The 21,793-nt window shown below is 50.0% G+C and overlaps 1 protein-coding gene across 1 annotated transcript; it reads right to left on the minus strand.

Moving 5' to 3' along the window:
• Positions 1–2,048: 2,048 nt before the first annotated feature.
• On the minus strand, positions 2,049–16,721 carry ACP7 (acid phosphatase 7, tartrate resistant (putative)). The gene is made up of 13 exons (XM_070450904.1): positions 16,431–16,721; positions 15,117–15,391; positions 11,144–11,344; positions 10,666–10,848; positions 9,425–9,548; positions 9,136–9,198; positions 8,918–9,032; positions 8,722–8,829; positions 8,574–8,631; positions 8,412–8,479; positions 8,218–8,289; positions 3,817–3,954; positions 2,049–2,418 (listed from the first exon to the last, which is right to left on the minus strand). Exons 2-13 carry the CDS (start codon positions 15,235–15,237, stop codon positions 2,353–2,355), a joined length of 1,317 nt encoding a protein of 438 aa, XP_070307005.1. The 5' UTR covers positions 15,238–15,391; positions 16,431–16,721; the 3' UTR covers positions 2,049–2,352.
• Between the last annotated feature and the right edge of the window lie 5,072 nt (positions 16,722–21,793).

Here is a 21,793-nt window from a genome sequence, read left to right on the forward strand (position 1 = left end):
CTGTCTCTGGGATTGCCTGGCTGGAGTCTGACATGTGACAGCCTTCATTAAGGCACAAGTATCTATTAACCTCAAGAATCTATCTAGTGCTGGGCTGTGCTGGAGTGAGCCCTGAGCAGCACCCTCGTGGGGTTGACCATCCAGGGGGGGAGACAGACCCACCCCCAGACAGTGACAGTCCAGATGGGACATGGCCCAACCCCTGAGAAGGGGTCTGGTGAGTGTGGAGGTAAGGGACCCATGAATGAATAAGACGGCTTTGGTCTCCACCCTCATAGACTGCCCCCAGCCCAGCGAGGCAAACTGACAATGAACAAGGTAACCAATCAATCGATGAGAGAATGGCAGAATGCCAAGAGTTGGACATGAAGTAAAACAGGATGAGACAGAGAGTGACCGTGACCCCTTTAGTTGGGGTTGTCGGGGAAGGCCGACCCCTGAGGCTGAGCAGATGCAGCCCCGAATGAGTGGAGGGAGGGCACTCACAGGATGAAGAGCCAGTGCGCAGGGCCGAGGGCCGAGAGTGAGAGAGAGCTTGCTGTGCTCAAGAAAGTGCAAGGAGGGGATTCCCTGGCCGTCCAGGGGTTGAGACTCCATACTTCCACTGCCCAGGGTGCGGGTTCTATCCCTGGTCAGGGAACTGAGGCCTTCCCTGGTGGCTCAACAATAAATAATCCACCTGCCAATACAGGAGATATGGGTTCAATCCCTGGGTGGGGAAGATCCCCTGGAAAGGAAATGGCAACCCACTCCAGTATCCTTGCCTGGGAAATCCCATGGACAGAAGAGCCTGGCGGACTAGTCCATGGGGTTGCAAAAGAGTCAGACACAACTTAGCGACTAAACAACAACAGGGAACTAAGATCCCACAAGCCATGCAGCCAACAAGTAAAAACTAAAATAAAGATAAATAAATAAATAGAGCCAAGATATTAAAAAAAAAAGACTGCAAAGAACCTTGGGCAGAGTGGGTGCTGGGTGGGAAAAAGATCTGAGGAGGCTGAAACTGCAGAACACAATGGACGAACCGATGTGCCATCAGCCTGCAGAGCTAGGAACTCACTGACTTCACTCAGGAGAGCCCTCATCCTTGAGGCCAGAGCCCAGCCTTTGCCTAGGACTTCTGGAGTCAGATCCTGCCCATCACCAGCTCAGAAGCCTCCTGTGGCTCCACGTCACTCAGGATAAAAGACAGAGACCGCCCTGTGACCCACAATGTCCCATGTGATCTGCCCTTTTCACTTCTCTGTTCTCATCCCTACTCTTCCTCTTCCTCTGGCTCCATCACCCTGACCTCTCCACTGATGCTCTGATATGTTTCTGCCCCAGGGCCTTTGCACTGGCTGTTCCTCTGCCTGGACTGCTCTGCCCATGTGACTCCTCCTTCAGATCTAAATATCACCCTCTCAGTGAGGTCTCCCTGACCATCCTCGTGAAAATTGCCGCCGTCCCCTCCCATGACTTTCCATCCCCTTCCTGCCTTTGCTGTGTGCTTGATCACCATTGCCCCTGTTATGTGTTTTACTTATTTATTGTGCTTGCTATCTGACACCCTGGATAGAATTTCAGCTCCATGAGGGCAGACATCTCTGTGCTGTTCACAGCATGGAGAACAGGTCCTGGCACATAACAGGCGCTCAATAAATAATGATTGACTGCACAAAAGGTAGAAGGGAAACAGAGGGAGGGGGAAAATTTTTAAAGGGAGGAAAACCGCAGGTCCGTGAGCTCCTAAGCTTGTCAGCTGTCCCAGCTGGCAGTTTGGAGTGTTAACACTTGCCCGCTTCCAAGGATAACTCGATGGCCGACTGGGAGACTGAGGCACGGACCACAATGGCTAGCTCCTCTCGGGCTATGGGAGCCAGGCCCCTGATTGGCACAGAGGGCCGGCCTGAGAAGGTCTCCGGCGCCACCTGCTGGACAGTGGTGTCATGACAGCTGTGCCCACCCTGCTGACTTGGGGCTGGTAAGGGCCTTTGCTAGGCGGGCAGAAGGGGAGACAGCCCAGAGGGGGCCATCACCAGCAGAAGTTAGAGTCCAGGGAGACACAGCCATAAGCCTCTTTATTCCCGAGGCCCTGTGGACACTCCGCCCAGTCACTACTATGCAGGAGGGCTGGGTGGTGCCACCCACGACCTGTCTTGCTTCACTCTGTCTGTATATACACCTGCTCTCCCAGCCCGGCAGGCTGGGACCCCCAGCTCTCTGGGAGGTGAGGACTGCTCCAGCTCTCTCAGGGCCGCATCCACCCTACATGGTGCCAAGGACGGCAGAAGAGTCGAGGCCCGCCCTGACTCCCCTCTCGGGCCTGGCAGAAAGGTCCGGGGTTCCTGCTGAGAGCTGTCTCCATTCCTAGAGGTACATCATCCGGCCAAGCAGAGGTCTTACCACCCAGACGTCATCCACAATCTTCCCATCCTGCAAGGGACAAAAAAAAAAAAAAAGGAGGAGGAAATGAGGGCTGAAAGCCCAGATTGTGGGGCCAAGTGGCCTGGGTTCAAATCCCAGCTCTGTCGCTGATAAGCTGTGTGACCTTGAACAAGTGGCTAGACCTCTCTGAGCCTCAGTTTTCCTCATCTGGAAAGTGAGGATGATAGTACTAGTATACACATCATAGATATCGTGAGAATTAAGTGAGGTATTTGGAAAAGGCTTAAAAGGGAGCCTGGCACATGGCAAGGGCTGGGTAAGTGTAGGCTGTTACTATTAGAGCACAAACCCCAGAGGGAGACAGAATTCACTTTATATTCCAGCAAAGCCACCCTCTGTGGCCTCCAGCACATGATCCAACTCTGAGCCTGACTTCCATATTCTATTGGGTTTGGGTTGGCCAGAAAGTTCATTTGTGGTTTTCATTAAGATGTGTAGAAAAAGCCCAAATGAACTTTTTGGCCAACCCAATAAAAAGTGGGGAGAACTGAATAGATAATACACACAAGCGCCTGCCCCTGAATGGGCCAGACAATAAATGGTAGCTATTTATCGCAAAAAGAATATGGTCTTTGTGGTCGTATCTCAGCTCTGCAACCTCTGGCTGTGCAACCCTGGGAAAATTACTTGCCCTCTCTGAGCCTCTGTTCTCTTAGCTGTAAAATGGAAAGAAAATTTGCCCCATAGTATTATTGTGGTGATTAAAGGGACTAAATATAAGGCATTGAGCTCAGGGTTTGGTGCACAATAGATGTTCAATCAACATGCTATTTTAAAACTACAATGGCAAAAATACAGAAAGGTGAGCCATGATTATATGGGTCTACCTAAGCTTAAGCCATGGGGCTTCCTAGGTGGCACAAGTGTTAAAGTTTTCACTTGCTAATGCAGGAGGCACAAGAAACTCGGGTTTGATCCCTGGGTCGGGAAGGTCCCCTGAAGTAGGAAATGGCAACCTACTCCAGTATTCTTGCCTGGGAAACCCTATGGACAGAGGAGCCTGGCGGGCTACAGTCCGTGGGGTTGCACACACATCATATTGGTTTCCCTCTGCCTGCCTCCCACCACCTACTTTTTTCTTCCCCTTCTTCATGTTGATAAATCCCTTTAGAACTGACCATGTTTTAGAAACCATTCTGAGCACTTTCTATATAATAAGTCATTCAACCCTCATTCAATCCTCTGGGGCAGAAACTACTAACATCCCCATTTTGCAGATGGGAAAATTGTGGCTCAGAGTTGCTTGAGGTTATCCAGATGGTAAGTAGCAGAGGCAAGATTTGAACCCAGGGCCTCCAGCTCTCAAGTCCACTTTTTAAACCACTTGACTCCAGAACGCACTGGGCCTGCTTTCTGAAGCAGGTGATTGGGCCACTGCTCACTGACCTGGTCATCAGACACCTGCTGGATGTGGACATGGGTCCCATTGAGGATGTGCAGCCGTGTGTACCCGTACTCTTTCACACGCAGGGCACTCCAGGGCCGCGGGAAGAGGGTGAAGGGGGTGAGCAGCTCCTCACAGCCCTGCTGGAAAGAGTCATTTAGCCCCAGGGCTGGGGCAGGTGAAGTACACACCGGGGAGCAGGATCCTGCCACCCCCAGGGAAGACAAAGCTGGTTAAGACTTGACTTTGGTAACGCACACAATTGAGTGTTTTGACCCAGCCAGGCTTTCTGTGTCCCGAATCTTGGACTTAGACAACAGTGCGTAGTTGCATAAGACTGTCCACTGAAGCATTTTCTGTAAAAGCTCTGAGCTGGAAGTCAGCCAAATGCTCATCAGTAAGGGTCAGTTAAATAAATTAGAGCATAGCCATCACAGAGAGGGGCAGTATAGAAAGATGGCCGAGATGTATTGTTAACAGGAAAATGCAATTCACAGGACAGAAGAAATCGGTGGCTTTCAACCCTCGCTGCAGACTAGACCCTCCAAGAAAGCTTTTAAAATCATCATTGCCTGGGAGAGAGGAAGTGTTTATCCTTGCAGTAGAAAACTAGGTGATGTTAGCAGGAAGGATGAGGGAGCTTAAAAAAAAAAAAAAAGAAAGTCACCATGTTGCAGCCATCTCTGTAGTAACTGATGGAAGCAAGAACCGTCAATGGATGGTCAAAGTAGCGGCGAAGGTATGAGGAATAGCAGGATATTTGCATAGTCTCCAAGTAGCTCCGGGAGACACTTGTTAACTTCAAAGGTGAAAATCATAAGTATGGTGCAAGAGATGTGTAAACTGAGGCTTAAAGAGATACCATGCACTTCCTCATAGGATACACTGAAAGAAACACAGTATTGGGGACTTCCCTGCTGGTCCAGTGGTTAGGAATCTGCCTGGCAATGCAGTGGATACACGCTCAATCCCTGGTCAGGGAGCTAAGACCCCCCCCATGCTGCAAAGCAACTGAGCCCACACATCACAACTAGAGACAGCATGTAACAAAAGATCCTGCATGATGCAACGAAGGTCTGACTGCAGCAACTAAGAGCTGACGAGGCCAAATAAGTAAATATTAAAACACACACACACGGGCAAAACCAGTATCACTTTTGTGTGTTCTTATCAAAAATGTGTAACTTCAATCTAATCAAACCCACACTGAGAGTCTACCAAACAACGTTGCTGTGCTCTTCAAATTTTTCAAAGTCTTGAAGAATGCAGAAAGAAGGGGAGATGTTTCTGATTAAAGGAGGGGAGAGAAACAAGACACAAAAATAGAACGTATGATCTTAAACTAGATCCTGGACCAGGAAAAAAAAATCTTTAAAGGACATGAATAGGACAATTGGCTAAATTTGAATGAGACTGGATGATGGTATATTATCAATTGTTAACTACTTGAATCTATTATACTGTACTGATGTAAGAGAATGTCCTCATTTTGTTTAGGAAACACAGATGGAAGGATAAAGGGGCATCATTTCTGCAACTGAACTCTTCATTGGATCTGAAAATGATAGTAAAATTGTACACACACATACACACACACGCGTGTGCACACACATATCGATAGAGAGACAGAGACAGAAGTAGAGATTGAAACAAGCATAGTTAAATGTTCACAATGCCAAGGCCAAGCCCTCAGCTTCTGGTGTTTGTCCTGGGGTTGGGCCAGGGCATCAAAGATTTAAAACCTCCCGAGGTAATTCTAACATGCATCAAGGCCGAGAACTGCTAGGGTATGAAGGATGATCCAAGATGTTTTTAAAAAGTGGGTGATGGGACTTCCCTGGTGGTCCAATGCTTAAGAATTTGCCTCCTGTTGCAGGGATGTGGGTTCGATCCCTGGTCAGGGAACTAAAAATCCCACATACTGTGGAGCAACTAAGCCCATCTGACACAACTAGGGAAGCCTAGGCACTGCAACCAGAGAAAGCTTTCATGCTGCAATGCTGAGCAACACCACCCCGCCCCAGGCACTGCAACAAAAATCCAGTGTAACAAAAAAAAAAATGAAAAGTGGGTGATGTAGTAATACACCCCTATTGAGATACTGACTAATTTGCATACACAGAAAATATTCTCAAATGCTACCCAAGAGACGTAATCATTGAGAGTGGGACTTGGCGGTGAAGAACTTGCCTGCCACGGCAAGAGACATAAGAGACATGGCTTCCGTCCTTGGGTCTGGAAGATTCCCCTGGAGGAGGACACCCACTCCAGTATTCTTGCCTGGAGAATCCCTGTGGACAGAGGAGCCTGGCAGGCCACAGTCCACGGGGTCACAAAGAGTTGGACACGACTGAAATGACTTAGCAAGAAGGATATGAATGGTTTCATCTCCTGTCTTCTGTACTGTCTGAACTTTTATCACGAGAAGTTCTTCCTTGGATCACTAATTCATTGTTGCTTAGTCACCCAGTCGTGTCCAACTTTCTACAACCCCATGAAATGCAGCACGCCAGGTCTCCCTGTCCCTCACCATCTCCCGAAGTTTGCCCAAGTTCATGTCCATTGCATTGCTGATGCCATACAGCTATCTCATCCTCTGATGCCCTCCTCACCTTCTGCCCTCAATCTTTCCCAGCATCAGGGACTTTTCCAATGAGTCGGCTGTTGGCATCAGATGACCAAAATACTGGAACTTCAGCTTCAGCATCAGTCCTTCCAACGAGTATTCAGGGCTGATTTCCCTTAAGATTGACAGGTTTGATCTCCTTGCAGTCCAGGGGAATCTTCTCCAGGACCACAGTTCGAAGGCATCAATTCTCTGGTGCTCCATCTTCTTTATGGTCCAACTCTCACAGCCACATGTGGCCACTGGGAAGACCACTAATTTGTAAAATCAGCTTAAAAAATAAGCCCTCACTTCTTGCGGAAGTGATTGATTCCAAGGCTGCTGGGGGTGGGAGTGGAGGGGACGCAAGATGGTCCTGGAGCATCTTGTGGTACCAAAAAGTAAGAAAGAGCCCACAAAACGACAGGGACTTTGAAAGGATGCGGGACCTGATCTGAAGAGCTCCCAGCGGCCAGAGTGAGAGCGTGTACACAGGAGCATCAGTATCAGGAGAACTGGATTATGACCCCCAGGAGGAAATAACTCCCCATGAGTCCACACTGGTGCGAATCCATAACTAACCAACCAACTAAATGGGGCAGAAGGGACAACTCTTCCCCACAGGAGGTTGCTAATTAATAAATCAGGGAGGAATGAGGGAAATAGACGATTCCCAGCCGAATGCCCCAGTAATCACTGTTACAGGCAAGACCCACTGATGGATTCAAATATTAGTAAGTGGAGAATTCCCTGGTGGTCCAGTAGCTAAGACTCTGAGCTCCCAGTGCAGGGATCCTGAGTTTGATCCCTGGTCAGGGAACTAGATTCACATGCCACAACCAAGAGCTCAAATGCCGCAACTAGAAATTCCAAGTGCTACAACTAAAAAAGAAAAAGAAAAGAAAGATTCTATGTGCCACGATTAAGACCTGGCACAGTCAAACAAATTTAAAAAAGAAAACAGTGGGTGAAAGTTGGAGGAGAAACAACTTTTGCAGGGTCTAAAAGAACCCAAGATGTTTATTAGCCAAAAAGGGAAATACAGCAACTTGATGGTGGAAGAACATCCTTAGACAGGTGATTCAGAGAAACTCCTCCAGGAATGAGACACTGTGAGGACCTGGACCCCTCGGTATGATGTGCTGAGGACACAACATCGCTTGTGATTGTCTGGCCCCAAATGCATAACCTGCATCTCAGCATGAGAAAGTATCAGACAAACCCAGATCTAGGGGCATTCGGGGAAAACAAAACAAAGACAAACAACTGGCCAGAATGAAAGACAAGGGAAGATGGAGGAATAGTTACAGATGGGAGGAGACTAAGGAGAGACAATGGAGAAGGAAATGGCAACCCATTCCAGTACTCTTGCCTGGAAAATTCCATTGACAGAGGAGCCTGGTGGGCTACCATCCATGGGGTCACAAAGAGTTGGCTGCGACTGAGCCACAAGGAGACACAATAACCAGATACAGTGGGGAATGACCTGGTGCAATGTGAATAAAGTCTGGAGTCCAGTTATAAGAATAATAATAAGCCCTCTGCCCTGGATCTGACCAGCAGACCTGGGCAAGCATCCCCTGCCCCGCCACTTACTGAACCTGTGACTTCGAAGGAATATTTTACTCTTAGCTTCTGTTTCTGCATCTGTGCCATGGGCACACTACTAGGTACATCTAACCCTATAAGAGATACCAGCTGTATAAAGGAGGAGGCACCCAAGCTGGTACAGGTGCCACCCTCAATAGATCAGAGGTCAAAGGCGACATCCCACCCCGCCCCGCCCCACCCTGCTCACGGCGGATCCTGTGATGATGTGGACAGGGCCTCGAGGGTGGGTGTAGGGCATCTCCTGGCTGCCATTAAGTACCTGGAGAAGTGACAAGGTGGAGGGGGTGCGTCACACTGGCCAGCCCCCCAGGGATCTGACTGAGGGGTCCACTGACACCACCAGCTCCATGGGTCTCAGCCCTCCCCGGGGGCCTCCCTCACCTGGTAGTTGTAAATTGGCCACAGGCGTTCATACGAGTGCTCATGGGCCCACAGCTGCAGGTCGACCCCTGAGACAAAGCAAGAGGGGTTCAGGCCTCTGAATCCAGGAGAGAAGGGAGGCAGGGCCTGGAGAGTCCTGGGGTGGAAGGGGGTGTCACTCACCATATTTGTAAAAAAGATCCTCCAGCCCGTAGAACTTGCCACGGAGGCCTTTGCGAACCTAAGCGAGATGAGCAAGGAGGGAAGGGGTGACTCAGGCCAGCCCCCCACCTGGATCTCAGCACCTGGCTCCCGGGGAGGGGGTGCTCACCTTGCTTTCATGCCAGGTACAGTCATCCAAATCAGCATTGGAGCAGTACATGGGCCGGTGGCCCATGGTAATGATCCACGGCCGGACCGCCCGGTTCTCATTGGCTTTCTGCAGAGAAGGGCTCAGAGTGAGGGGCAGGGGGCGGTAGTGGAGGAGGAGGTGGGGAGACACATCCCAGGGGACATCCAAAGGTTACCTGGAGGTCGCTCTCCAGCCAGTGAAACTGTCTCTCTACCAGGTGGCGGCCGTAATGGAGGAAGAAATATACCTCGGTGGAGAAGGAGATGATGTGTGCGGGTCCTAGATCCCAGCTGGAAGGGTCAAAGGGCAGGGGTCAGAGGTGAGGGTCTCCTCTGCATCCTCCATCCTTCGGGGGAGGGAGGCCGGTGTCCCCGCTCCCCCCCCCCAGATTACCTGTACCACAGGCCTTCGGTGTTTCCCGGCATGCTAAAGCGAGCTTTGTAGTTGGAGAAGTTGCTGGATAAAAGGAAGTAAAAGGGTAGGAGGGAAGGTCTGGGTGCCCACCCGCCACCCCCACCACTTCCCACCACCAGGCCAAGCCTGGCTCCCAGCCCAGCCCTCATCTCCTCTCCTCTCACGTCCATCAACGAGCTGCTGCAGCGTGAGAGACTAAGGTGAGACGCTAGGAAGGACTGGTTTTGTTGGCCAGGCCCTCGCCCACCCCAAAGCCCTCGGGCCTCACTAGCGTTCCTCGTGATTCCCAGGGCAGGTCATGTAGGGCAGGCTGGCAGCCACGGGTTCGATGAGTTTCATGAACCTGTCCCCGACACGCCCATTGTCCTGATCCAAGTTGTAGGCGAAGTCTCCTGGGTGGGGGTGGGGAGGTGGGCGGTGGAGGAGAGGATGAGGACCCAGACCCAGCTCTGCTGTTGCCAGAACTGAGACCTGGTTGGTCAAGCCCTGGCTCCCCCTCCCGCTCAGGCATCTTCAATCCCTGCCTCACACCCAAGTGCAGGTGCACTTGGAACCGTCTCCTTCGCTTCTGGTCCCTGACTTGCCAGCAGGGCCTAGGACCTCGCTGGTCTCCTGTGCCCCAGCACCCCAGCCCCCATCTCGTCCCTTCCCAGAGTAATGACAACATTGAGACTGACAAGGTCTGCTCTGGCACTGGATTTGTACCAGGCAGGGTTTCCCAGATGCTTTACATGCTTGATCACCTGAATCTTCAAAACACCCTCTGAGGTGCATGTCATTATCATCCCCTTTTCAAATGGGGAAACCGAGGCCCAGGAGGGTAGAGAGCTGACTCAAGATCACAGAGCTGAGCTTAAGGATCCAGGAATCAAACCTCAGAAGTCTGATTCCTGCGCCTACTACAGCTTTGAATCATAGCCCCAGTTTCCATCTCCCATCTGGTTCCTGGCTCTCAGATCACAGCAGAAATGATCATGACAACCAGCACTTCCGTAGTACCCACAGCGTGCCAGGCAATGCCGACTTATTCATCATGGTGCGTGTGTGCCAAGTCTCTTCGGTCGTGTTCAACTCTTTGTGACCCGTGGACTGTAGCCCGCCAGGCTCCTCTGTCCATGGGATTCTTCAGGCAAGAATACTGGAGTGGGTTGCCATGCCCTTCTCCAGGGGAATCTTCCTGACCCAGGGATCGAACCCGAGTCTCTGACATCTCCTGCATTGGCAGGCAGGTTCTTTACCACTAGCGCCCCCTGGGAAGTCCGTATCGTCATCACAACAGTCGGACGAATCTAACCTAGTCCCAGTTCTTACAGCAGTAACACAGGGAAGAAAACCAATGCACGTAGCTCTAAGTGCCAGATCGACTTTAACCCGGGAGCCTGGTTAACCACGACGTCATCTCCATGGCCAGTCTCCTCCCCCGTCCCTTTGGAGCCACGCTGGCCCCGCCCCCGGCCCCTCGCAGTCCTGGCGTACATCCCACCCCATACCTAGCCGATGCCTCCTCACCCACATGAAGAACAGCGTCGTACATGCCCTGCTGGGTGTCCCGGCGCAGTCGGGGGAGGGCCCTCGGATTGTCGGCCCCCAGGTCCCCAAACACAGCCAGGCGCGGGCTCCAGTGGGGCCCCTTCTTCAAGGCCCTGAAGCGGAAGCGACGGCTCCAGCCCTGAGCGCTGCCGCAGCGGTAAACTGAGCGGAGAGGAAAGGGTCACGGTCTGCCGAGGCTGGGGGGTCGGGAGAGCGCCCCAGGGTGTCTCCTCCACCCCCATCCATCTTCAACTGGTGGGGGGACCGAATGGTCTAACCCACGCCCCTTCTGACCACCTCACCCCAGGTCTCCAGCCTTCCATTTGCATCCTAGGTCTCATACAATAGGCTTGCAGGTAAGCAGAGAGGGTACCAGCCCGCCTGAGTAGCTGTTAGCCCACATCCCACTGCTCCTGCCATTCGCCCTTCAACGCCTGGGCCCCAGGGCCCCTCTCACCATACTGGACCCCTGGCAGCAGGCCCCTCAGGGTGACTCGGTGTATGTAGAGCTTCCGCCGGAGAATGCCCCCATCCACAAAGGGGCTGAAGGTGCCCCGAGCCTGGAAGGGCAGGGGCCCGGAAGGCTGCAGCCCATACTGCACTTCAGAGGGCACTGGGACCCACGTGGTCCAGGTTACAGTCATGGAGCCTGGCTCACCTGGAGAGAGAGGCAAAGGAGGTAGGCAGTGAGGCCTGGGCGGAGGTGGGGAGGGATGTGCAGAGAGTGAGAGGCTCTTGAACATTTAGGAGTTAAGGACACAGGTTCTGGAGCTTCCCAAGTTCAATCCCTACTTCACCATTTCCAAGCTGTGCTTTCCTTCGGCAAGTTCCTGCAGCTCTCTGAGCCTCAGTTTCCTTGTTGGTAAAAATGGAATAATAATAGTATCTTCCCTATAGGGTTCTTTGAGGCTTAGATGAATAAATAAGAGGAGAGCACTTGAAAGAGTGTCTGGTACTGTCAGGGTTACATGAGTGGATGGATATTATTATAAATGGTGTTACTTACTGTGTGCAGGCTTGTGCCACATACTTTACACATGACACTGTTTAGGGGTTGTAAACTCAGATGTCTGGAGGCCAGTTAGGTAATATATGTGGGAACAGGGGCCAGCTGTGAGGAGGAAGGCAGCAGGGAGAGATGGAGTCTGTGGGAGAGCGTAGAGCCTGCCCTGTCTTGAGCGGAAGCCACTGTTCAGCTCTGGAGGTGGCCGCCGTGCATAAAGCAGGCTCGGTACCAGCCAGTCTGTCAACTTCTAGAGCAAATCTTTATACGGTGGTTTTCATATCCCAAGAGCACATACAAACTTTTAAGTAATAGCTTCTAATTCTTGAATGTCAGCAACCAGGGACTTCCCTTGCAGTCCAGTGGTTAAAACTCCTGCTTCCAATGCAGGGGCATGGGTTTGAGGGTTCGATCCCTGGTGAGGGAACTAAGATTTCTCATGCCACAAGGCACAATCAAAAAAGTCAATTTGCAAACAGACAAAACCCATCAGCCACAAAATCAAGGTTTTAAAAATACCATGTGGTGTGTGTGCACACGTGCTAAGTCGCTTCAGTCGTGTCTAACTCATTATGACCCTACGGACTGTAGCCCACCAGGCTCCCATGGGGTTCTCCAGGCAAGAATACTGGAGTGGGTTGCCATGCCCTTCTCTAGGGGATTTTCCCGACCCAGGGATTGAAATGGAGTCTCTCATGTCTCCTGCGTTGGCAGGCAGGTTCTTTACCATCAGTGCCACCTGGGAAGCCCAACAAGTGGTTCTTTTTCCTGCAACATGTGTGCAAAAGGCACGTGCACAGGCTATTCATGGCAGCACTGTTTGTAACTGCAAAATATGGAAACCACAGACATGCCCATACATAGGAGCATGACTTAAGGAACTATGTAACGTCTGTACCAGGGAGCACTTCATAGCTATCAGAAAGGAAGAGCATGAACTCTAGGAACCAGTATAGAAGGAAGTCCAGGACACGACGCTAAAAGAAACAATGTACACAAGAGTGCACTTCATGTAAGAGTGTGTAAGAAAATGCACAAGTATCTGCTCATTTATTTGTACAAGAAGAGTACAGCAGACACTGAACAACTGTATTACTCACATGGGCTGGAATGGGGGAGGGGTAGAAAAAAGAGGGGATGGGAATGGAGTAGTTAGTCGGGATGCAGGTGTAGGATGCTTCTCGAGTCTGTCTTTTTCTTAAAACCCTGAGTCCTAGAGCTATAGTCCTATTTCATATTTCTTTCACACACCCCAAGAAATGAACAATTAAAGCCTTCCTAGGTTGTAGGTGGGCTTCCCAGGTGCTGCTAGTGTTCCCTGCCAATGCAGGAAACATAAGAGGTAAGGGTTCAACCCCTGGGTCAGGAAGATCCCCCTGGAGGAGGGCATGGCAACCCACCCCAGTATTCTTGTCTGGGAAATCCCATGGACAGAGGAACCTGGCTGGCTACAGTCCCTAGGGTTGCAATGAGTCAGGCACAACTGAAGTGACTTAGCACACACGTAGGTTGTAGGGGGAAGTCAATACGGAATAGAAACACCAACAAAGGGCTGTAAGTATATAAAAAAACAGGGACCTCCCTGGCGGTCCACTGGTTGAGAATCTGCCTTTCAACACAGGGAACTCAGGTTTCATCTCTGGTCAGGGAACTAAGACCCCACATGCCACAGAGCAACCCCTTTATGCTTACTCTGGCACTGAACAAAATGAGTAAGTCTATAGTAGATAGAGGGAGCTTGGTTTCTCAATGTTGGAAAAAGAATTTGCAAATGAGGAAAGAAGGCTAAAGTACACCCCTTGTTGGTGGACTGAAATACTGTTGGTATTAGTAAGATCTCATGGTATCTAAAATTAGTATGAAATTTAGTTTGAAGACCAAATATGGTAGGCTCTTAAGCCAGCCTGCCTGGGTTCAAATCTCAGACTGTGTGACCTGAAGTGAGGCTCTTCATTGCTTTGAGCTTCAGTTTACTGTTTTGTAAAATGGAACTAACAATAGTACCTACAGCTTAAGGTCAGTAGGAGGTTAAATGAGTTTTCCATCTGAATCACTTCTAAGAGTATATTTGTTATTATTATCATTATTGTGTAGGCCAAACAAAGGACGGCTATTATCTCACTGGGTTTTCACAGCAGCCCTGCGAGATGGGTTTTATTTTTGTTCCATTTTACAGAGGCCTCCAGGCCAAGTGCCTTGTCCAAGGTTACTTATCCAGCAAATGCCAAGGCCATTTCATTCATGTGGTTTCAGATTCTCAATGCGGCTAACCTTTAAGAAACTACCTTAGGACTTCCTGGTGATCCAGTAGTTAAGAATCCGCCAGCCAATGCAAGGGATGTGGGTTCGATCCCTGGTCCAGGAAGATTCCACATGCCATGGGGCAACCACAACTTGTGAGCCCACACCTGCCCTAGAGCCCATGTTCTGAAACAAGAGAGGAGCCTCCTCGCCGTGACTGGAGAAAAGCCTGAGCAGCAGTGGAGATCCAGCACAGCCAAATAAATAAATAAATGAGTAAATAACTAAATAAATGAAACTACCCTAAAAGTGTCAGGGATCCAAAAAAAGAAGAAAAGTCTGAGACACTGTCACAGATAGGAGAGGACATTAAAGAGACCTTAAAAGATTTAATAAGTCAATGCCAATTTTCTCACTATATTGCTCTTCTTTTTTAAAGTGTAGTTACTTTTCATGAAAAATGTCATTTACCTTACCACTGAATAGGTTTACTATTGTCCATCTTTAATGATTGAATCAATATGTTTAAATGCCTCCATTTTAGTTTCTGATATGGCAACTATTATGGATATAAGTCACATAAGCTAAAGCTCTCTGAGGTTCTCATAATTTTTTCAGCTGTGCCAAAGCGTCCTGAGACAGAAACATGTGAGAACCACTGCCACACGCCAAGTTCCCGTTTGCCACTTCACAGGTTAATATTTCACTTACTGTTCACGGGGAGGTCTCACTAATATTACCCCGCTGTCCAGATGAGGAGGCTGAGGCCAGAGAGGTTAAGTCACTCGCCCAAGGTCACACAGCAGGTAAGCAGCAAAGCTGGGGTTAGAACCCAGAAGTCTGGGTGCAGAGGGTCCAGAGTCCAGGGTCTTATTACCCCTTGCGCCTCCACCCCAAGATCAAGGACCAGGGGGTAGTTTTGTGACAACACAACAAACAGTTACACAATGAGTAAGGACACCACCAATCCTCCAAGGAGAATCTTACTATAGGCTGAGAACCAGAATCATTTCCCACACAGCCACATACCCCACTGCTTACAATCTCCATTTAACAGATGAGGACAACTGAGGCTCAGGAAGATCCACCAGCCTAGACTCCCTCGGGAATCAGTGCGGAATACCTGAGCCCCCAAACTGACTGGTCCTCACTGGGAAATGCCCGGGGAGAGGTCACAGACACTTACCTGGGTAGGACAAGTGGACTTGCTCCGGGGCAGCGCTGGGAGGCTTTGGGGACCCCTGGACTTCCAGGGAGAAGAAGAGGAGCAGACAGCAGCAGGTCCAGCAGGGACGGAAGGAACACATGGTAGAGGGAAGGTGGGGAGCAGGGGAAGGGGATGGGTCCTGCAGGCATCAGCAGGAGGGGCTGAGAGGATGGGGGAAGGAGGAGGATCCCAGCAGAGGGAGGAAGGCAGAAGGGATGGCAGGGAGGTCTTCACAGGGGGTGCTTGTCCAGACGCTGGAGAGAAAACAAAAGCAAGCATCACTCACGACTGAAAGACAAATACCCTCTGAGCCTCCCTGGGTGCTAAGCACTTTGCATAGATGAACTCGTGGGAGCCCGACAACATTCCTGTGTGTGGTGGCCTCTGTGATCATCAGCCCCGTATCATGGATGAGGAAGTTGAGCAATGGAGTGATTCAATGGCGAGGCTCAAGTGTGAGGGAGCGGAGACTGGAACCCAGGCGTCCTGGCTGCAGAACCCTTGCTCTTATCCACCACTCACTCCCAGTGCAGAGGTTTGGGGATGGGATTGGGGGCGGGGCTCTCAGTGTAGGAGGTTGCCTTTGGCAACTCCATCCCCAGCATTCCACCCTGCCCTCAGAGACCTCACTGTCCTCTCCTCCATCCTGCAACCTTCCATTTCCATCTTTGTGACCCTGATACCTCCACTCCATCCCCAGACCACCCAAGCATTTCATTCCACCTGGAGCAGTCACATCCTCCCTGCGCCCATCTCAGCATCCCATCCTGCCGTTAGTGACCCCAATTTCTCCCTATTTCCGGCCCTGCGCTTGCATACCCACCCTCCTTCTCCCCAGCCCTTCCCCTCCCGCTCCAGTTCGGATCTCCCGCTTGTGGAGGACCTCCCTGCCAGCGCAGAAGCTGGTGGGGACTGTCAATCCGGGGACCGGGACCTGGGGCTGGGGATTCCCTCCGGTCCCGGCTCACCCTCTGGGACGCCAAGCTCCCAGCACTCGCGCGTCTCGGGGAACCAGTGCGATGGTGGTATTTATGAGCCATCCCACCGCCCACAGCTGTGCCAGCCCCGGAAGAGCCTGCCTTCTCCAGGTGACAGCCTCCCCAGACAGCTGGGGCCCTGCGTCCCACTGGTCTGGCCGGTCCCAGGCGCCCCACGCCCACACGCCCCCCACCAAGGGCGGAGCGAAGGAAAGGGGACCCAGGAAGCTTTGGTAAACCACCGCCGCCACCTCCAAGCCGGCCACCAGGTGAGCGCCCGGACTGGTAAGTCTGTGCTCATCCCCAGGAGCCTCACCCCGCAGCTGCGGAGCTCCCAGGGCAGACACTGGTCCCCATCTCCGGCCTTTCCGGATCCCAAGGTATCCAGGTGCGCAGGCACCTTCATCCACGACCTGGGTTGGGGTGGGGAGATTCCCCACCCCTTTCCCTCTTCGCTGGCTTTGTATTCTTGGCAGTTCCTTCCTCCTTCCTCTCTCTCCAAGCTTAGTTCCCCGGCAGCTTCCTTCGCAGCTGCCGCCCCGCCCCCCTCCGCATGCTGAAAACAGAAAATCGAAGTCCATCGACAGACTGCTGCTTCTGAGCTGTGCGACCTTGGCTGGTGACTCAACCTCGCGGGGACCTGGTTTCATCGCCTGTGAAATGAGGGTGATAACAGTATCAACACTATGGGCTATCGTGAGGTTTAAACCAGTTGACACATGAAATTGCATGCTGAGAACAGCACCTGGCCCAGAGTAAGGGCTGGATAACAATCAACTGTTATTTTGATGCTTATTAATGTGTGCGTTCCAGAAATTGCCCTGGGATGTAGGTGGGACCCTGCTTTCCTGGTGGCTCAGATGGTTAAGAATCTACCTGCAATGCAGGAGACCTGGGTTTGATCCCTGTGTGGAGAAGATCCCCTTCAGGAGAGCATGGCAACCCACTCCTGTATTCTTGCCTGGCGAATCCCTTGGACAGAGGAACCTGGTAGGCTACAGTCCAGGGGGGCGGACACGACTAAGCACTAACTAACTAGGTGGGAGACAGTGAGACTCCCCTCTGTACAAGGTTTGTGACCTGTTTGAAGGTTGTGAGTGGCTTGCCACGATACCCCTGGGTATTTTCCCAGAGCCTGGCTCAGATGGTAAAGAATCCACCTGCAATGTGGGAGACTTGAGTTTGATCCCTGGAGAAGGGCATGGCTACCCACTCCAGCATTCTTGCCTGGAGAATTCCATGGACAGAGGAGTCTGGCGGGCAGTCTATGGGGTCGCAAACGGCTGAGCGACTTTCATTCATTCATTTTCCCAGAGCAGCAGGGAAAGTCAAAGGGTCCAGGTTTTCTTTGTTTCTTCTCGTCTGCTGACAAAATGACTCCACAATTTGGCTTTGTAAATTCAAGCAGAGATGTGTCTGCAGACTGGGGACACCATTTTCTGAGAACGACACCGGGGGTGTGGTTCAAGATGGGTTTTTGCACTGCTTGGATTTTTCTCCACCTCCTGGAGTCTCCATTACTAAAATATTAAAAAAAAAAAACAAAAAACAGTCCTTTTAGTCAAACTCAAATAACCTCAAGACCCTGCTCACCCTCAGCAATTGTTTTTGCTTTTAATTTTTTGGCCGCTCAGCAAGACCTGTGTGCCAATAGTTCTCCTATCCAGGGATCAAACCCTCCCCCTCTTCATTCGATGTGTGGAGTCCTATCCAGTAGACCACCAGGGAAATCCTACCCTTAGCAATTTCAACTTCCTCTTCAGTGTGTGTGCTCGGTCGTGTCCGACTCTTTGTGACTCCATGGACTGTAGCCCACCAGGCTTCTCAGTCTGTGGGATTTCCCAGGTGAAAAATACTGGAGCAGTTTGCAATTTCCTCCTCCAGCGGATCTTCCCAACCCAGGGATCAAACCTGCATCTCTTTCATCTCCTGCATTGGCGGATGGGTTCTTTACCACTAGCACCACCTGAAGTATTTTTGCTAAAGTCACCTGTGGTAGGCTGGTGAAGCCCTTCCCCGAATCATGTTTTTACATGCATTAAAAAAAAAAAATACACAAGATACAAAGGAAATGGATGCTATTACACAGATGCAGGAAATTTTTTGTATATGTGATACAGTAATGTATGTACTTCTTTATCAATGCATTAAACTCCAAGGTCCAAAAATTATAGTAATTTAAAAGTTTTGTTGAGTGTATTGATGGTGTTTGAGTCTTGTGACAATTATAAGAGGGACGACTATAATAGGGTGTAAAAACATCTGTAATTTCTTCTCACGACAAAGCCAGAAATCTGCTGTGTCCTGTAGTTGGCCCTTCCAATCCCCCACCATTTTAGAAACACCTGGTAAATTTCAATTACAGCAGCAGTTTGTAGATTACCCTCTTAAAAATTATTGAGGACCCCAAAGAATTTTGTTATATATGGGGTTATATCTATTAATATTTACCATGGAAGAAACCCTGAATATTTATTGGAAGGACTGGTGCTGAAGCTCCAGTATTTGGCCACCTGATGGGAAGAGCTGACTCATTAGAAAAGACCCTGATCCTGGGAAAGATTGAAGGCAGGAGGAGAAGGGGACAACAGAGGATGAGATGGTTGGATAGCATCACTGACTCAGTGGACAGGAACACAATCAAACTTCGGGAGATGGTAAGGGAAAGGGAAGCCTGGCATGCTGCCATCCATGGGGTCGAAAAGAGTTGGACACGACTGAGCGACTGAACAACAACAAGAATGTAAGAAAATAAAACTGAGAATTTTTTCTTTTCTTTCCTTTTTCTTCCTTTTGGCCATGTCTCAAGGATGGTGAGATCTTAGTTTCCCAAGCCAGGCTCTCTATAGTGAAAGCACCCAGTCCTAACCATTGGACCTCCAGGGATTCCCAGAACTAGGAAGTTTTTGAAACTCAAGAATACATATGCATACGTTTGATTAGCCATCACAGTGATGATGTCATTGCAGGTCAGGTAGCTTCCAAAGAGTGAAAGGACAAACACATCTTATGAAAATCGCTTTGTTCCCAAACCATATGCTGAGGATCATTGAGTTGAAGGGTTGTCAAAGCAAAGTTGTTTTTCCAGTCCAAGTTCACATGGCCCCTGAATTCCATCACTGAGTCAGGTTAAAAAGCCCCATTGGGGGGTTTCTCTGGCGGCTCAGTGGTGAAGAGTCCGCCTGCCAATGCAGGAGACGTGGGTCCAACCCCTGCTCTGGGAGGATCCCACAGGCCACGGAGCAACTAAGCCAGCGTGCCACAGCTATTGAGCCTGTGCTCTAGAGCCCATAAACCGCAACTCCTGAGCCTACTTGCCCCAACTACGAAAGCCTGTGTACCCTAGAGCCTGTGCTCCACAACATGAGAAGCCCCTGCAATGAGAAACCCACACACCACAACCAAGAGTAGCCCCCACTCGCCACAACGAAAACCCCAAAAAAGAAAGGAAAAAAAAACCACAGGGGACGTCCTTGGTAGTCCAAAGTTTAGGACTCTGCACTTTGACCACTGGGAGTCTCAGGTTCCATCCCTGGTGGGGGAAATAAGATCCCACAAGCCGAGCAGCCAAAAAAGAAAAAAGCCCTACTGGAATTGTACTTTTTGGTCCCTGATGTAGCTGATGAGGGGGTCATAGCTCACTTATGACCCCTTTCCTCTGTCCTGATCATACGCAGGCCTCTTTCCTACTCTCAGGACAGCCACAGAATTATTTCTAGTTTCTTTTTTTAGATACTTTTGTGCTTTTGAGAAATAGACTTCCATTCCGCTACTTCTAATTCTCTCCTTAGAGAGAGTAATCTTGTGGTGGTGAACAGAACATCTACTCTGGGGTGAGTTGGCCTGTGTTTAGATCTAGCATTGACCAGCTTAGGGAAATTATTGAATCTCACCGTGCCTCAGTTTCTCCATCTGTTAAACGGCGATACTAATAGTGGCCATCTTAGAGGGTTGTGTGACAATTAAATCAGGTAATAGATATAAACTACTTAGAACAGTGCCCAGCACAGAGCCAGTGCCACATACATCCCTCCCAGTTTCGTATTATACCCTAGACTTCCAGTCTGCCCAGTTTGTAAGGTAAGGCTATGACGAACCTACTTTTCCAAGTCATTTTTAATTATTTATCCTTCACCCCCACCCCCTAGGCTGCTGGGTGTGCCTGTGCCTGCTCAGTAGGAATGATGGACTTGACTCTCGAGAGAATAGTCTGAATCTCTTCCTGGGGAGGGTCACCTCTCCTTGAAGAGTGATCCGCAGGCTGGTACCCTCTGGGTGCCCGTAATAGGATGACTGTGGTGCTGCTCCCTGGGCCAGAGACCAGGGGGGCAGCGAAACCCTCTCCCTGAAGAGTCCTGCCTTCCTAGATATCAGTTCAGTGGCCCTGACCACAAGGTAGCCTGTCTCCATCACTCATGGCCCTGCAGAAGTAGGTGAAGGGAAATGTTTGCCTCCATCTCCTCCCCCGGCAGACAACAGAAGTCTCTCAGTTAAAAAACCACATAAGTCTTCCTCACTGCAGCAGTGTGATCCTTAATAAAGTGAGTAATAAATAAAAAAAAAATCTTTTGCAATCTTATTGCAAAATATGACATACATAAAGTACATGAAACATAAATGTTCTACTGAATGAATTATGACAAACACACTTGTGTAACCACCACCCAGGTGAGGAAACAGATCTTCCCAGGTTTCTACCAATTCCCTCCAGCCTCCTCCCAGGCACGGCTTTCTCCCACCCCATGAAGGTACCCACTTCACCAACTCCTACCTGATTTAGGGTACCGCACCTAAGTATGTCTCTTCATGCCTCTTTCATTTTGCCTGCTTCCCACATGACAGAAACAGAACTATACGCTGTGAGCTCTTGTGTCTCTTTTCTTTCTCTCAACATTCAGTTCAGTTGCTCAGTTGTGTCCGACTCTTTGTGACCCCATGGACTGCAGCGTGCCAGGCTTCCCTGTCCATCACCAACTCCCAAAGCTTGCTCAAATTCATGTCCATCGAGTCAGTGATGTCATCCAACCATCTCATCCTCTGTCGTCCCCTTCTCCTCCTGCCTTCAGTCTTTCCCAACATCAGGGTCTTTTACACTGAGTCAATTCTTGGCATCAGGTGACCAAAGTATTGGAGTTTCAGCTTCACCATCAGTCCTTCCAATGAATATTCAGGACTGATTTCCTTTAGGATGGACTGGTTGGGTCTCCTTGCAGGCCAAGGGACTCTCAAGAGTCTTGTCCAACACCACAGTTCTAAAGCATCAATTCTTCAGTGCTCAGTTTTCTTTATGGTCCAACTCTCACATCCACACATGACTACTGGAAAAACCATTGCTTTGACTAAATGAACCTTTGTTGGCAAAGTAATGTCTCTGCTTTTTAATACGCTGTCTAGGTTGGTCATAGCTTTTCTTCCAAGGAGCAAGTGTCTTTTAATTTCATGGCTGCAGTCACCATTTGCAGTGATTTTGGAGCCCAAGAATATAAAGTCTCTCACTGTTTCCATTGTTTCCCCATCTATTTGCCATGAAGTGATGGGACTAGATGCCGCAATCTTAGTTTTCTGAATGTTGAGTTTTAAGCCAGCTCTCAACATTATGACTGCAAAATTTAGCCAGATTGGATCTATACATACAGTCCATTCCTTCTTGTGGTCAAGTAGCATTCCATCCTATGAATA

Source organism: Odocoileus virginianus, chromosome 20 (genome assembly GCF_023699985.2).
Source record: "Odocoileus virginianus isolate 20LAN1187 ecotype Illinois chromosome 20, Ovbor_1.2, whole genome shotgun sequence".
Classification (NCBI taxonomy): domain Eukaryota; kingdom Metazoa; phylum Chordata; class Mammalia; order Artiodactyla; family Cervidae; genus Odocoileus; species Odocoileus virginianus.

Excerpts from the sequence above, each read along its gene's own strand:
- ACP7 (XM_070450904.1), bottom strand. The coding sequence starts at position 15,237 with ATGTGTTCCTTCCGTCCCTGCTGGACCTGCTGCTGTCTGCTCCTCTTC. Across the intron at positions 10,849-11,143 it reads GCTGCCAGGGGTCCAGTATG|TTTACCGCTGCGGCAGCGCT; the intron begins GTGAGAGGGGCC and ends CTCTCCGCTCAG. Across the intron at positions 9,199-9,424 it reads GGGAATCACGAGGAACGCTA|CAACTTCTCCAACTACAAAG; the intron begins GTGAGGCCCGAG and ends CCTTTTATCCAG.